At 47.2% G+C, this 16879-nt stretch overlaps 2 protein-coding genes across 2 annotated transcripts; both read left to right on the top strand.

Moving 5' to 3' along the window:
• The first annotated feature begins 2598 nt into the window (after window positions 1–2598).
• On the top strand, window positions 2599–9430 carry LOC115164109 (uncharacterized). Its single transcript, XM_029716242.1, has 7 exons — window positions 2599–3473; window positions 3613–5185; window positions 7171–7199; window positions 7553–7681; window positions 7815–7881; window positions 8442–8549; window positions 8756–9430. The coding sequence occupies exons 1-7, from the start codon at window positions 3172–3174 to the stop codon at window positions 9428–9430; spliced, it is 2883 nt and encodes a 960-aa protein (XP_029572102.1). The 5' UTR covers window positions 2599–3171.
• Window positions 9431–10882: 1452 nt separating this feature from the next.
• Window positions 10883–16879, top strand: LOC115168688 (RDS/peripherin-like protein xRDS35). The gene is made up of 6 exons (XM_029724183.1): window positions 10883–11742; window positions 12884–13126; window positions 13425–13612; window positions 14971–15217; window positions 15396–15557; window positions 16138–16879. Exons 1-6 carry the CDS (start codon window positions 11593–11595, stop codon window positions 16189–16191), a joined length of 1044 nt encoding a protein of 347 aa, XP_029580043.1. The 5' UTR covers window positions 10883–11592; the 3' UTR covers window positions 16192–16879.

The following is a 16879-nucleotide window of genomic DNA, read 5'->3' as shown; positions in this document are numbered from 1 at the left end:
AAGTCAGTTCCTGCCGTGTGTTTTGTTCACCGAAATAAACTGCTCCGTTTGCTACCCAATTCTGCTCTCCTGCGCCTCACTTCCCTGCAGCCAGTTACGCACACGCTACAGCATCCTTCCTAACACAATTGCCAGAGAGGTAGGAAACCACTCAGGGATTTCACCATGAGGCCAGTTACAGTTACAGAGTTTAATGGCTGTGATAGAAGAAAATTGAGGATGGCTCAACAACATTGTAGTTACTCCACAATACTAACCTAAATGACAGAGTGAAAAAAAGGAAGCCTGTACAGAATAAAATATTCAAAACATGTATCCTGTTTGCAATAAGGCACTAAAGTAAAACGGCAAAAAATGTGGCAAGAAATTAACTTTATGTCCGGAATACAAATCTGAAATCCAACACAACATATCACTGAGTACCACTCTTCATATTTTCAAGCATTGTGGTGGCTGCATCATGTTATGGGTATGCTTGTCATCGGCAAGGACTAGGGAGTTTTTTGGGAGATAAGAAGAAATGGAATAGAACTAAACACAGGCAAAATCCTAGAGGAAAATCGGGTTAGTCTGCTTACCAACAGACACTGGGAGGCAAATTCACCTTTCAGCAGGACAATAACCTAAAACACAAGGCCAAATATACACTGGAGTTGCTTACCAAGACAACATTGAATGTTCCTGAGTGGCCTAGTTACAGTTTTGACTTAAATCAGCTTAAATGGCTGTCTAGCACTGATCAACAACCAACTTGACAGAGCTTAAAGAATTTCAAAAATTGTATTGTGCAAATATTGTACAATACAGATGTGCAAAGCTCTTGGAGATTTACCCAGAAAGACTCACAGCTGTGATCGCTGCCAAAGGTGATTCTAACATGTATTGACTCATGGGTGTGAATACTTATGTAACTGTATTTCTGTATTTAATTTTCAATACATTTGCAAACATTTCTAAAAACAAGTGTTCACTTTGTCATTATGGGGTATTGAAAAATCTATTTAATCAATTTTGAATTCAGGCTGTAACACAACAATATGTATGAAATGTATGCATTCAGTACTGTAAGTCGCTCTGGATAAGAGCGTCTGCAAAATGACGAAAATGTAAAATGTAAAAAATATGTGGAGTAAGTCAAGGGGTATGAATACTTTCTGAAGGCACTGTACATGGAACCAAAAAGGCTTCTCTTCTCCTATGGGGATAGCCGAAGAATCCTTTTGGGAACCTTTTTTTCTAAGAGTGTAGCCTACATAGAAAAGAACAACGGCCTAGCCTATAATAGCACATGTCGAACAAGACATACATCACACCATCTAGTACACCCAAATACAAAAAGAGTTCTTCACACATGCACGCACGCTCGCACACACACACACACACACACACACACACACACACACACACACACACACACACACACACACACACACACACACACACACACACACACACACACACACACATACAAATACAATACAATACAACAGACTGGGTTGTGTCTGAACATGTACATTTTTAATGACACAATCTATCAGTCGCTCCAGGCGAAAAACACTATCAGTCATTGTGTTTTCATTTTTAGAGGACTGGGCAGCCTGCTCTCTTAGGCAACTAATCTATTGATCGGTGAGCGTAGGGAGTGGAGTTCTGTCCTCTGGATGTTGGTAGTTTAAGCATCTCATCATGAACTCAAAAGATTCAATGTAATCATGTCTTGTCTGGTGGGGGTTTAAACAGGATATATTATATTTTTTACTTTTAAAGCTTTTGTTTAGGCTTTGTTAAGTTAACAAATGAAATGAAATGTATGAAATGTATGCATTCATTACTGTAAGTCGCTCTGGATAAGAGCGTCTGCTAAATGACTAAAATGTAAATGTAAAATGTGGTAAATAAGCTATTTCAGTTTCCACCTTATTTGCATATAGATAATGACTAGTCCCTGTTAGGCATGATAATGACTAGTCCCTGTTAGGCATGATAATGACTAGTCCCTGTTAGGCATGATAATGACTAGTCCCTGTTAGGCATGATAATGACTAGTCCCTGTTAGGCATGATAATGACTAGTCCCCGTTAGGCATGATAATGACTAGTCCCCGTTAGGCATGATAATGACTAGTCCCCGTTAGGCATGATAATGACTAGTCCCTGTTAGGCATGATAATGACTAGTCCCTGAGTCACACAAACAAACTATTGTTACCGCAAATTTGCATTGAATGGTCATTGATGATGCGTGAGTTTTAAATTGATAGGTCTGACATCAAGGGTGTCAAAGTCATTTGGGGGGCCATTTTGTAAACATAATGGTCTGTAGGGCCACACGTTGGCAAACAAAAAGTTGATTTACATTCCTCTATTTACAGTAGCCTATTGCCACAGTATAGGGTCGGCCTCAACAGCATTACATGTGAATTCACTTCTATTAGGCAGCTGGAGTTGGGAGTACAAGTCTGGGCCCACAATCAACCAGATGGCAGGCTACAAAATTGCCCCTAGGCTGCATGTGTTTCATGTTTGACAAGCCCTACCTTACTCTCAGACTGACTGTAGTGAAACTGGGGGACAAGGCCTACATATAATCCATAATCATCAATGATAATAGGCCTGTAAGTGCGCCGCTAGAGGCCAAGGGTAACCCCAAATTTCTATCAATAATCCAGAGCAATAGGCTAAATGAACTGCACTAATGTTCTTGTTCCAGCTGTGTCGGTTCGATCCTGTTCTGCATTCACAAGGACAATTGTCTGTCTCGCGCTTTCAATTGGTTCGATGAAACACCATTACATCAGGATTCGATGCAGCCTGACTGATGTATGGTCAGGGATGTGGCATATTTCTTCCACTGTCACGCAGCTATTCTAGAGTTGGAGGGTGAGGGAGACAGTGGGATAGCAACAAGATGAGAGGCTGATAAACTGTCCAGAATAACTTAACAGCTGGATACTTCATTGAGATAATTACTTTCCCCTTTCAGCAGAAACAGCGTTGGGTTAGTTAATTGGAAACATTTCAGATTTTCTTTTAAACCAGACCCTTTTTGGACATATGTGCACATTTGTGGTGCACATATCTTGAAGGATTTCGTATTAATTTGTCATTCATACAGAACATAAGTAACACCGGTAACCAGCTGACAGAGTGATGGTTGTTCATCTTCTGGAGCTATGATCTCTGAGGCTGACAGACAGGGAGCAGTTAGACCCAAGAGGTCACCATCAGACGGGCACAGGGATAGGGACAGGGACCGCAGCCCCAGACAGAGAGCAGAAGCTGATCAACACTATGTTTTACAGGAGAGACATCAGGAGGGCATCGACGACCTCCCTGCAGGGAAGAGACAAATGATGGAGAAGTTTTTCACTCCTGTTCATAGTCCTTCTCCAGGTGGGATGAAACCAGGGAAGCACCGCCATCACAACCCCGATCATCACCACCAGCACCGGGATCAAGAACGGGAGAGACACAGGTAGGATCACTATTGAGTTTCCTTTTTATTAAAGTTTCCTTTTTTTAAACAGTAATGAGGAATGCACATTTGTTGAAGACTATAATTGAGTGTGGTTATTGAATGAATACAGCATTACTACTTAATCTCTCAATATCAGCTACAGCAGGTTACGGGACAATGATAGACGCAGCAGTGAAAGCCACGGTCACCACTATACCCAGGGTAACCATCCCCAAGATGACCAGGAGCAACCCCTTAGACGCCACCATCACCATCCTCAGCACCTTCATCATGACGACGAGATGTCGGACCACCACACCACCGTTACCCTCTCCAGAGCATCTTCCTCCTCCCTCTCATCTTCCCCCTCCGACTCTTCCACCGAATGGTCCTCTGAGGCCGGCATTGACGACAAGTTCTCCATGAAGCACGCCAGCCGGCCGCAGCATACCATGTCCTGCTCCAACATTGCGGGAGGACGACAGTTCCGTGAGGACGACAGCGAGCTGCAGGTGTATGCCACCGTCAAACAGGGGCGAATTCACGGAGGAGGCAGTCCTGGGACCCATCCTCGGGCCCAGGGGAGGGGAGGACGCGAGCCCAGCTACTCCGAGCTAAACCGGGGCCACAGCCGCAGTGAAGAGGGGCTGCTGCAGAACACAGGAACTGACAGAGGGAAAGTACAGACACCCCCACACCTGAAGCACGGATCCCTCTACAAGACAGCCAGCCTGGGCCGGAGCCTGGCCTTCAGTGAAGAGGTCTTGGCTGGGCCGAAGAGGGCGGTGTCCTTTATCCAGCTCCCCAGTAAAGGCATCCTGAAAAACAAGGAGGCTCCACGGGACATCCGCAAGGCCAAGTCCATGGAGGTGCTGTCCCCCCGGGTGGCAGGCAAGGCGGCAGGGCCCAAGGGGAAGCAGGATGTGGATGCTCTGAAGGATGCAGCCAGGCAGAGCATGGTGAAGGGGAAGATACAGTTCTCTGCATTCCTGGATGAGATCACTAAACAGGTCATCAGCCCCGCTCGTCTCAATACTCTGGGGGTCCCTGTCGAGACCGTAGGACCATGTCCAGCCAAAGCCCCAGCATCCCCCAAATCTCAACCGAAAAGTCAGCCCCAGCTTCCCTCGAAAAAGCAGGGAGATGGGCAGGGGGAAGAGAGGGAGCTGGCTACTAAACCGCAGGCTCTGCCTAGGAAACTGAGGAATGACTCTGACACACGGTCACGGAAAATATCTCTCCCTGCAAAGTTTGGGTATGAAAGCAAGAACCACACTCCTCGTCTAGGCAGCCCCCCAACCCTCCACTCCAGCCAACCCTACCCGCCCCACCCACCAGCTGGCTATGAAGACCAACCAGCTTCCCTGCCTGACTTCCAGGGTCCTGTCGGTAATAGGCATGGGCGGTATGGCCCGCTTCTTACAGATGGCACTGTCAGCTCCAGCCCTGAGCCCAGCCATCACAAACACCGGAGCTACAAACACCTTGACCAGAGCCACAGGCCCAGCCATAGCCCACCTTCATCTCCACACACCCAGCAGCCCCAGGTACCCCACCACGCCCCGATCCACACACATTCTCCTCCTCCAGTACAAGGGCCAGAGTCGGAGTCTCCCTCCAGCAAGTCGGACTCGTCCCGGAACAGAGAACGAGACACGGCCAGCCCCAACTCCGAGCAGAGCGACCGCCACAGCCAGTCAACCTATCGCTGGTGTCCTACTTCATATAGGGTGAGAAATAACTGATGTCAACTACAGATGTAGGATCTTAATTTGTGCAAGTTTGCTACAGGAGGAAAATAATCCTGCAGTAAATGGAAATGTCTTATGTAGATTATAATTAATGGACATTTTTGTAGGGGTTCATACATTTTTCGTTAGGGCAAATCAAGTCTGAAATTGTGAAAATGTCTAACTTTAGAAGCCTTTTTAAAACTTAAATACACTTCAAGTTTGTATTTCCTGCTCTGCAGGAAAATGTTCAGCAACAAAAGAGTGATAAAATTAAGATACTACATCTGTATGCCGATGGAGTCAAAGAGTCGAAATACATACTATAGATAGTAGGTCCTAACTGTGGAGTTAGGTAAATCATACTATAGATAGTAGGTCCTAACTGTGGAGTTAGATATATCATACTATAGATAGTAGGTCCTAACTGTGGGTCCTAACTGTGGAGTTAGGTATATCATACTATAGATAGTAGGTCCTAACTGTGGAGTTAGGTAAATCATACTATAGATAGTAGGTCCTAACTGTGGAGTTAGATATATCATACTATATATAGTGGGTCCTAACTGTGGAGTTAGATATATCATACTATAGATAGTAGGTCCTAACTGTGGAGTTAGGTATATCATACTATAGATAGTAGGTCCTAACTGTGGAGTTAGGTAAATCATACTATAGATAGTAGGTCCTAACTGTGGAGTTAGATATATCATACTATATATAGTGGGTCCTAACTGTGGAGTTAGATATATCATACTATAGATAGTAGGTCCTAACTGTGGAGTTAGATATATCATACTATAGATAGTAGGTCCTAACTGTAGGTCCTAACTGTGGAGTTAGGTATATCATGCATTGATGTCGTTGTGATACCCAAGTAGGATTTGTCCCAAAGTTCTTTAATGTTCTCAAAGTGATTCAAACCACACAGAGAGTGTCAGTTGGTGTCCTAAACCACAAAGCAGCAGTTATATAAGGAGAACTCAAGCGTCATCCTCTGTCTGTGACGCTTGTCCACACTGAACCATGTTAGGTAACGAGTAACCTTTATAGGCATTGTGTTGCATTTGGAATAACACGATACCCAACCCGAAAGGGCCAGCTAGCACAGAGAGGGCCAGTTAGCGCAGAGAGGACCAGCTAGCACAGAGAGGACCAGCTAGCACAGAGAGGACCAGCTAGCACAGAGAGGGCCAACTAGCACAGAGAGGGCCAGTTAGCACAGAGAAGGCCAGCTAGCACAGAGAGGGCCAGCTAGCACAGAGAGGACCAGCTAGCACAGAGAGGGCCAGCTAGCACAGAGAGGACCAGCTAGCACAGAGAGGGCCAGCTAGCAAAGAGAGGGCCAGCTACCACAGAGAGGTTCAGTTAGCACAGAGAGGGCCAGCTAGCACAGAGAGGACCAGCTAGCACAGAGAGGGCCAGCTAGCACAGAGAGGGCCAGCTAGCACAGAGATGACCAGCTAGCACAGAGAGGGCCAGCTAGCACAGAGAGGGCCAGCTAGCACAGAGAGGACCAGCTAGCACAGAGAGGGCCAGTTAGCACAGAGAGGGCCAGCTAGCACAGAGATGCACAGAGTAACCCTGCTGTGGCTCTGGCTCTATTAACGTCACTGATCCATATCTGACACACAATTCATAGCTTTTCTTGGAGCGTATGAACTCAAGTTCAATAAACAATCCCTTTGGCCCTGTTATGTCCCTATCATTCTCTCTGTCATTTTCATCTCTGTCCAAAAAACATTCAATTCAGTTTATGAAACTTTATTAGCAAGTGAAGAAACTGCACTGTACATTGTCAAAGCTTATAGTAACAATATCCAAAGTGAATGATGTGTATAGTAATGAGTCAAATGATAATCAAAGAAAAAAAAAATTGATAATAACATTACTAATACAACTAATAGAACTGTATTAAAAGTTATTAAATTAGAAAATCATTGACAGTTATCTTTAATCTTCTCTTTTGCTGTTTCTCTCCACAGGCCCTGACGGGTGACATAGGCGAACTCCAGTGAGTGTGATGTTTTCCTTCTTCTCCTCCTCTCCTCTCTGTTTATCGATGCACTCTAAAGAGCATGCTTTTGATTGTGAAATGTCACTGGATATGGATTCCACTAATGGCTTCCAGAGCTCTCTCATCACCATCAGTAAAGATGGATGAAGAACATGTTCAGATAAGCTGTATGAAAAATGTGTGTAACAATGGTACAACGCACAGCGTTCAGTCTGGATTACCTAGGCTATGTGAAATCTCTAGAAGCTGACATGAGCTGCATCTAATGTGCTAAAATGGCCTCCTTGGGAAATGTGACTGCATTTAAAAAATAAAACTCCATCTCCCATGATCCTCCTGTGTGTAAATAGGACACTGCAGGAGCAGAATGCTGAGCTGCACCAGAACCTGATGCAAACAGTGGTCTGCATCGAGAGCCTGGAGGCGGAGCTAGCCAGGGCCAGGGAGGAGCTTAGCCACATGAAGGAGAAGTTCAAGAGGTCAGGGCTCATGATAATATGATGACGGTAGTGGAGGCTGGCATTGGAGGAGCTATAGGAGGACGGTCATACAACGTAGGCCCAGAATTCATAGCCAGACCCCTGCTTATGATGCTGTCTCTCTCTGCTGCAGGCTCCAGGACACACACACAGGTACCCAGCACGCCAACAGCCTTCTGGGGGAGAAACTGCACTCAGCGGTAAGAATCAGGTCAAACATGAAAGATGGAGAGTCAAAAGAGAGAGAGAGTGGCCTCCCGAGTGGTGCAGTGGTCTAAGACACTGCTTCGCAGTGCTAGCTGTGCCACTAGAGAATCTGGGTTAGAGTCCAGGCTCTGTCGCAGCCGACCGCGACCGGGAGACCCGCACAAGGGGAGGGTTTGGCTGGCAAGGATGTCCTTGTCCCATCGCGCACTAGCAACTCCTGTGGCTGGCTGGGGGCAGTGCGCGCTGACACGTTTTCTATGACACATTGGTGCGGCTGGCTTCTGGGTTAAGTGGGCATTGTGGCTTGGTTGGGTTGTGTTTCGGAGGATGCATGGCTCTTGACCTTCTCTCTCTCTCCTGAGTCCATGAGAGAGATATAGAAACATACACTGTTCTGAATATCCTTCTCCCGCTCTGTCACCTCTACAACAAACAGTGTTGTGTTGACTGATGTCCTCTGTTCAGTCGTTGAAGACTTAGAGCACAATTAGTACTACTGTTATACCATCTGTAGTGAACATGTTGAGTCATGCACTCTGTTCTATCCCTGCAGACTGAGAGCCTTAGCTCTGAGAGGAAGTATATGGTGCAGCGTATCGCCCATCTCAGCACAGAGCTGGAGCAGGCCAACGCCACCATCGCCTCTCTGGAGAACATCAATGTGAGCACAGCACCATCTACTGAGCAATACCCACACTTTCTTTGTAAAGTTGATAGTGGCCTTACATTAAAACACTGTATCCATAATCTCCTCAACTCGTGTTCAGCTCATTGCTGCCTACATGATCATTTCCTGTAACTCCGGTACTGGTTTCTCTGGGTCTGTTGTACTGTATGAACTGAGAGGATGTCTGTGCTGTCCTCCAGGTTCCCTGTCTGATCAAGGAGCTCCTAGAGAAGCACTTTGACTCTGGAGACGCTGTCAAGCAGTTCCTGAAGAACGCCTTGAAAACTGGCCAATCTACGGGCGACATCCAATCACCGGCTCCAAAACTGGAGCAGAAGCCGTCTGATTGTTCAGGCGTAGGACTGAGGGAGTTTGAGGCGGGTCCACAAAAGGTCACTGCTTTTATGCCCTGGAAGCAGGAGGAGGAGGGGTTTGGGGTGATAGGTCAGACAGGAAATGAGGATTCTGGCTCAATGAGTCCCCCTTTCTCCGTTGCTGACATCAGTATGGCTATCTATAAGAAGCTAGCTGCCAGCCAAGCAGCAAGACAGCCCCGGCCTTCCAACTACCAACCTCACACTGACACCCCTCCCAACCCCTACCCTCTGGTGGAGTTGGGTGCCGGGGGTGCAGGGGGGGAGGGTTACCTTGCGCCTGCTGTCAAGGGGTGTGTGGCAGAGGCAGGGAGAGCAGCTGAGAGTAAGCAGGGTGCTGTTGTTGATGTGTCCTATCTGACGGCCCAGAGGGTTTTAGATGACTTCCTGCACCAGCTGACGCACCCAGAGGATGGGAGTGGAGGTGGGGGGAGGGGAAACAAGGCCAACGGGGAGGGGGAAGAACTGACGAGAGGGGTGCGGAGTGAAAGGAACCTATGAACTTCTGTAATTGTAACCTAATCTTGTATAGGCTAGGATTGTTCAAATTGTGACGGTTTCTTTGTGATGGTTTGTAGTTCTGCATTTAGTTCTGCGTTTATTTGACTCACTAAATGTCACTATACATTTGAGTGATAGCATTGTAAATATTACATTCTGTTTCCTTCCCAAATGTCTTGTAGTGCAGTGGTAAAGAAAGTATTAGACTTAAACAATTAATTAGCATACTCACAGAATATAATTATTGATTTAAGTTTACCATGTGGTCCAGTTCCTTCTTTCCCTTGTGAAGTGATGCAGAATTGAAGGAGCTTTTGGTTCATGTCTAGACAGTGAATAGAATTTTCTATTTTATAACAATGACTGCTATTTTGTAAGCTCCAGTAAGCCATTGAAGTAACCTTCATATCTGAATAACATCAATCCAGCTGCTACCCACTGTGTTTTGGGCTTTCATGTCACATGACCTAGATTTTAACCTTTATTTTAAGCCTTATCCAGAGATGTTAATTACACCAACAATGAAGGTAATTGTCTGAGGATGGTGCTGGACCATCTGACATAAAAAGAGAAGTGGACAGTTTGATGAAAATGCTTTAAATAAAGGTTAAAATCCAGGTCATGTGACATGATTGTCCAAAACACAGGGCCCTACTTATGAATGCTATGCTGTACATCCTAATAAACTCTCTTAGCTAAAACTGTATAAAGTTGCTGTCACCCCCCCAAATACATTTCATGTTGGAGATCAATAAAAGGACTGATTCTAAAGATGTCTGACAAGGTTTCTTGATTTGTTTTTACCGAACATGACCCACTTTCGGTGTTAAGCCATCTCTCTCCTATTCTAACCTATGCTGAACAATAATATAAATGCAACATGCAACAATTTCAAAGAGTTTACTAAATTACAGGTCATATAAGGAAATTAGTCAATTTAAAGAAATTCATTAGGCCCTAATCTATGGCATTCACATGACTGGGCAGAGGTGCAGCCCCACCCACTGGGGAGCTAGGCCCAGCCAATCAGAATGGGTTTTTCCCTACAAAAGGGCTTTATTATAGGCAGAAATACTCCTCAGCACAACATTTGAGAGAAATAAGCCTTTTGTGCATATGGAACATTTCAGGGATTTTTTTTCTTCAGCTCATGAAACACTTTACATGTTGTGTTTATAATTCTGTTCAGTGTACGTATATCCCTGTCCCCCAGTTCCTCGGCCTGTAAGCTTTATCCATCTCTCTATCTACCTGTATAAACTATAGCCCTGCTCTCCCTCCCCCCAATCCTCTGTCTCAACTCTCTGTGAGTCTACCCGTCATAACCGTCAAATCCAACCTATAGGCCCAGAACAGGTTTGCTGATCAGACACTGGCCTGCTTTCCTATTGGTGCTCCTCTCCTAATAGGATCCCAAGGACTATGATGGGGGATTACCATATCCATACTGTACAATTGACATTGGTCAGTTCGTGTCCTCCACCATGGCCACAGCAGGAATTTAAGGATGCACCCTGACCACTCACAGACCACACCAGAGGGGTTCCGTCCAAAACAAACTGGACTTGTCATCGTCAGTTATTGTGTGAATCGAAGAGTCACTGTCGTAGTGCAACCATAACCTGATGATTTGAAGGATTATAGTTTTGCTGTCAAAAAAGAACGTGGATTATCAAATATCTATTAGATTCATTATTTTTCTTGGCCTTCAGTTTGTGTCTCACAACTTCAATTGGATTACTACGGAGATTTGTAATATTTTCCTTTCTACGTGAAAGTTTTGGATTATCGTCCCAACCTGAACCTGTCCTTCAACATCAGACTGGTCTCCCTTCTTATCTCGGCCCACAGGAACAACTTACAGGAGATCAACCTGATAATAACTCACCAACGCACCCTGGAAAGGCCAAGCCGTACCAGTCTGTCTAATACAACAACCTTCGCATAACCTACTCCTATGAATCGCAGTAGTCCACCTTATTTTTTTGCCCAGAACTTTCCTTCTTTGAACCTACCAATATTCTGTCCTCATCCTTCACTGCTATCTCTCTCTACTTGATTATCTCACCATCTCCTCCCTCTGTCCTTTTCTCTATCCTCTCGCTCTGTCTCTCTCGCTTTCTTCTCTCTGTGTGCTGTGTTGGTTGTTGTGAGCACCAGCCATGGTGCTGCTGAAGCTGCAGTTCCCCTTGCAGAGGCGTGTGCGTCTGGCCCAGGGTCTGTGGCTGCTGTCCTGGCTGGCCGTGCTGGCTGGGGCCTTCACCTTCTCCCTGGGAGTGTACCTCAAGACCGAGCTGCTCCGCAGGGCAGAGGTATTGGCTGGAACTATAACACACACACACACGGCACACACACCTGTTCACACATGGCAAATCACACACACACACACACACACACACACACACACACACACACACACACGTATCATGCATGTATTGGTGTGTGACTGTGGCTGTGTGTGTGGGGAAGGGGGTCGTATTGGTGTGTGGCTGTGTGTGGGGAGAAGGGGGTCGTATTGGTGTGTGGCTGTGTGTGGGGAGAAGGGGGTCGTATTGGTGTGTGGCTGTGTGTGGGGAGAAGGGGGTCGTATTGGTGTGTGGCTGTGTGTGGGGAGAAGGGGGTCGTATTGGTGTGTGGCTGTGTGTGGGGAGAAGGGGGTCGTATTGGTGTGTGGCTGTGTGTGGGAGAGAAGGGGGGCGTATTGGTGTGTGGCTGTGTGTGGGAGAGAAGGGGGGCGTATTGGTGTGTGGCTGTGTGTGGGAGAGAAGGAGGGCGTATTGGTGTGTGGTTGTGTGTATGCATGTGGCTGTGTTCATGACCCATGCTATGTATGGATTGTATGGAGGGAGGGTGAGGGAGGGAGAGGGAGGGAGAGGGGTTGGTGGAAGCTGTAACCTATCACTCAGATATGTAGGCTGCACCGGTACAGTATATCTCCAATCAACCAGTGACTACGGGTGCCTTCAATCTGGGGCCTTTCAAAAAAGGAAACATTGTTTACCGGTGCATCCGCTGGTGACAAACGCCTAGCTTCAACGCTCATTGATTTTTATATACAGCAACCTGGATCTGACAAGTTGTTACATGTTACATGAATGTTACTGAAAAGGAACAACATTCCTGAAATCAATAACACCAATACAACAGAAAAAACAGACAAATGATGTAGTTGATTGCACTTTACCTACAGTGTCATAGTACTGAAGTGGATATAGTGGAGCAATAGAAGTAGTTATGTAGGGTGCTGACTACGACTCATATTGCCTTATATGAACAAATGGAATCCTCATCATGGAATGAAACATGGCAGAACATATCTTCTGGTGCTTAGCTCTGTAATGTAACATAGATAGATTGTTTAGATGTAGTTTATTACTGCGTTATAACTAGTATATTGCCTTTGTTATAACTGGTATAGTAAGGTGACCCTAGGTTTGACCTTTGACCCTCCAGGTGATGGACAACACAGAGATCCACGTGGTGCCCAACATCTTGATGCTGGTGGGCTTGGTAACCATGGGGATCAACCTGTTTGCTGGGCGGGTGTGTCAGGACTCCCTGGACTCTGCCCGATTCCCCCCCTGGAAGCCCTTCCTGCTGCCCTGGTATGGCCTGGCCTGGATGGTGTGTGTCTGGTTGCTGTCCGCTGTAGTGCTCAGCTATGCCCTGCAGGGACACCTCGAGGAGTCACTCAAGGTAAGGGCCTCTGGGATGGGATGAAGAAGGATGAGACAGTAAATGCTGAATAACATAATGACAACAGTCGGGTCCTATCTCAATTAGTCTTTCTGTGATTCCTCACATCCTATCTCCTCGCCTGCGCCACAACCGTATTGGAGGAAAAGGTCAAGGTCAAGGTCCCCCCACCCCCCTCCAATTCGTTTTGAGAAGAAGGCAAGGACATAAGAACTGAGGAATCCAGGAAAGATTAATTGAAAACAAGCCTTGAGTACTTCCTGGTCTTTTTTATGACATCATCTCTGTCCAATCCCAGGTGGGCCTGAGGAACGGTATCCGGTTCTACCGGGACACGGACGTCCCAGGCCGCTGCTTCCAGAAGGAGACTATCGACAGGCTGCAAATGGAACTGCGTTGCTGTGGCAACACCAACTACAGGGACTGGTTCGAGGTGCAGTGGATCAGCAACAGATACCTGGACTTCACCTCTAAAGAAGTCAAAGAGTGAGAGGAGGGAGAGAGGGGGATGGAGGGGTGGGATGGAGGGGGGAGAGAGGGGGACGGAAGGGGGAGAGGGGAATGGAGGGGGAGAGAGGGGGATGGAGGGGGAGAGAGGGGGGTGGGATGGAGGGGGGAGAGAGTGGGACGGAAGGGGGAGAGGGGAATGGAGGGGGAGGGAGAGAGGGGGATGGAGGGGGAGAGAGGGGGATGGAAGGGGGTATGGAGGGGTGGGATGGAGGGGGATGGAAGGAGGAGAGAGGAGGATGAAGGGGGAGAGAGGGGGATGGAGGGGGAGAGAGGGGAGTGGAGGGGGAGAGGGGAATGGAGGGGGAGAGAGGGAATGGAGGGGGAGAGAGGGGGGTGGGATGGAGGGGGGAGAGAGTGGGACGGAAGGGGGAGAGGGGAATGGAGGGGGAGGGAGAGAGGGGGATGGAGGGGGAGAGAGGGGGATGGAAGGGGGTATGGAGGGGTGGGATGGAAGGAGGAGAGAGGAGGATGAAGGGGGAGAGAGGGGGATGGAGGGGGAGAGAGGGGAGTGGAGGGGGAGAGGGTGATGGAGGGGTGGGATGGAAGGGGGATGGAGGGGGATGGAGGGGGAGAGAGGGAGGGGAAGGGGGAGAGAAGGGGGAGAGAGGGGGGTGGAGGGGTGGGATGAGGGGGAGAGAGTGGGACGGAAGGGGGAGAGAGGGGAATGGAATGGAGGGGGAGAGGGGGGGATGGAGGGGTGGGATGGAAGGGGGAGAGAGGGGACAGAGGGGGGAGGAGGAGAGGGAGTGAGAGGGGGGGTGGATGGAGGGGACAGAGGGGGGGACGGGGGAGGAGGAGAGGGAGTGCGAGAGGGGGGATGGAGGAGGGAGGGGAGGACATGGGAGGAGGAGAGGGGAGTGCAAGAGGGGGGATGGAGGAGGGAGATGGGGGAGGAGGAGAGGGAGTGCAAGAGGGGGGATGGAGGAGGGAGATGGGGACAGAGGGGGGAGGAGGAGAGGGAGTGTGAGAGGGCGGGATGGAGGGGGGCAGAGGGGGATGGAGGGAGTGAAAAGTAGATGGAGGGGGGAGAGAGAGGGATGGAAGGGGGAAAGAGGGGGGAGGAGGAGTGAGAGAGGGGGGGGTGGAGAGGAGAGGTGAAGTTAAGCCCACAAACCATAGTTGTCTGATTTATCTGAGGTGATGATGACTCACGTGATTTCCATACACCATGTCTCCAAGTGCCATCTCATAAATGTGTCATCCATCATTAAAGCCAGTGTCATTTATGTAAGGTAAAAATGTACAAGGGAAATGCTCAATCAAACCGTTAACCTATCTCCTCTCCTCTCCGTTAACCTCCTCTCCTCTCCAATCAAACCTAATCTCCTCTCCAGTCGTGTGCGTAGCAACGTGGACGGTCGTTACCTGATGGATGGAGTCCCCTTCAGCTGCTGTAACCCCGGCTCCCCTCGGCCCTGTCTCCAGAACCACCTGACTGACAACACTGCCCACTACAACTACGAGCACCAGAGTGAGGAGCTGAACCTGTACAACCGCGGCTGCAGACAGGCGCTGGTCGACTACTACATGGGCCTCATGAACACCATCGGCCCCGGGATACTGTCGGTCATCTCCCTGCAGGTATACATATGCACAAACACAGAGAGAATTATTTTTGGCCTGTAATGTGGTGACAGTAGTTTTCATTGGTGATTTTGTTACCATCAACCTCTACCCCTGTGATAAGGTGGCTTTAGATATACATTTTGTAACCTTGGCTTTGAGTTGAACCTTGACCCCTGTAACATCATCTCCACAGATATCAGTGTTGGTGAGCCTGCGGTACCTGCACACGTCTCTGGAGGGCGTGGACCCGGAGAACCCCGAAGCTGACAGCGAGGGCTACATCCTGGCAAAGGGGGTTAAGGAGACCATGATGGATGTCAAGACCACTGTGTTCAAACTGCTGCAGTTCGGACAGGTAGTGAACTACAGTACCCATAATGCTCTGTGAAACATATCATGGGTGTGTTCAGGGATGTGGAACGCTCTAAATGTTGCAGATAGAAGGAGAATGAATAGAGCTGGAAAAATGCCCCTATTGGATCTGACTGACCAATCATACAGATGTAGGATCTAAATTTGAGCCAGTTTGCTACAGCAGGAAAATGATCCTGCAGCAATAGGAAATGTGAATTATTATGCAGAATATAATGAATGGACATTTTTTGTAGGGGTTGATACATTTTTCGTTAGTGCAAATCAAGTCTGAAATTTCAAAGTGGAAATCACAAACTTTAGAAGTCTTTTTAAACCTCAAATACACTACAAGTTTGCATTCCCTGCTGTGCAGGAAAATTCTCAGCAACAAAAGACTAATAAAATGAAGATCCTACATCTGTACCTGCCCTACACAAAACATTTCTATCTTAACATTCTGTAACAATACATCCTCCTGATCAGACCGTCGGTGATGTATGATGTACTACAGTACTCGCAGTGCTTTGGGTAATGCATTTGGTTGTATCTCACTAATGTGTCCCGTCTCTTTATCAATACAGGTGGAAGCAGGTGACGAGGCAGAAGCTGGGGCGGACGGCGAGAAGGCCAGCTAGATGAAAGATAATATATAACCATATATGGGTTTGAGAAGGGGAATGAGGATGCTTTGTCATGTGACCTCATGGTGGTCTTGCCTGTGACCAGGCTAATGTTGGGCTAGCTAGCGCTCTGTGTTGGCTTTGACACAGACACTGATCTTTTTGGCTTGATTTATACTGCAACAATGCATGAGCACTAAAATACATAGGGAATCTTATCTTATCCTGCTCCGCACAGACTAGACACGACAAGATCTAAAAATCCAGAGGTGTTTAAACTTGACAGAATTTGGAATGATAATCTTTGAGACACAATGTTGTGTTGCTCCTGATGGACAATACATCACGAGAGGGTGATGTTTCATGTGGTCAAGAACAAACAAAGTCAAACTACTGAAAGGCACCCAAGAACACACACATACATTTTGTAAATTTTCAAAAACAATATTCACATACTGGTACATGAGTAAATGAAAAATCACACACACTTTGAAGTACACTGATGTTCTGATCTTTGATTCGGATTAGACAAAATGTAAATCACACAGGTAACAACGTATAATACAAACACTCACCCCGTGTGAAGAAGGCCTACAGTCAATTGAACACTGGACTGGGTATAGAGTTTGTTAACGCACTGCTAAGTAACATGTGAAGTTTGCATCTGGCATTGAATATATTAAAGTTAGTTGCTTTTAATGGA

Source organism: Salmo trutta, chromosome 3 (assembly GCF_901001165.1).
Source record: "Salmo trutta chromosome 3, fSalTru1.1, whole genome shotgun sequence".
Classification (NCBI taxonomy): domain Eukaryota; kingdom Metazoa; phylum Chordata; class Actinopteri; order Salmoniformes; family Salmonidae; genus Salmo; species Salmo trutta.
Note: the sequence above shows the minus strand (reverse complement) of the source record. Positions and strands in the feature narration are given on the sequence as shown.

Coding starts and splice junctions, on each gene's coding strand:
- LOC115168688 (XM_029724183.1), top strand. CDS start 11,593: ATGGTGCTGCTGAAGCTGCAGTTCCCCTTGCAGAGGCGTGTGCGTCTG. Junction 11,743..12,883: donor AGCTGCTCCGCAGGGCAGAG/GTATTGGCTGGA, acceptor TTGACCCTCCAG/GTGATGGACAACACAGAGAT. Junction 15,558..16,137: donor AACTGCTGCAGTTCGGACAG/GTAGTGAACTAC, acceptor TTATCAATACAG/GTGGAAGCAGGTGACGAGGC.
- LOC115164109 (XM_029716242.1), top strand. CDS start 3,172: ATGATCTCTGAGGCTGACAGACAGGGAGCAGTTAGACCCAAGAGGTCA. Junction 5,186..7,170: donor GGTGTCCTACTTCATATAGG/GTGAGAAATAAC, acceptor TTCTCTCCACAG/GCCCTGACGGGTGACATAGG. Junction 7,200..7,552: donor GGTGACATAGGCGAACTCCA/GTGAGTGTGATG, acceptor GTGTGTAAATAG/GACACTGCAGGAGCAGAATG.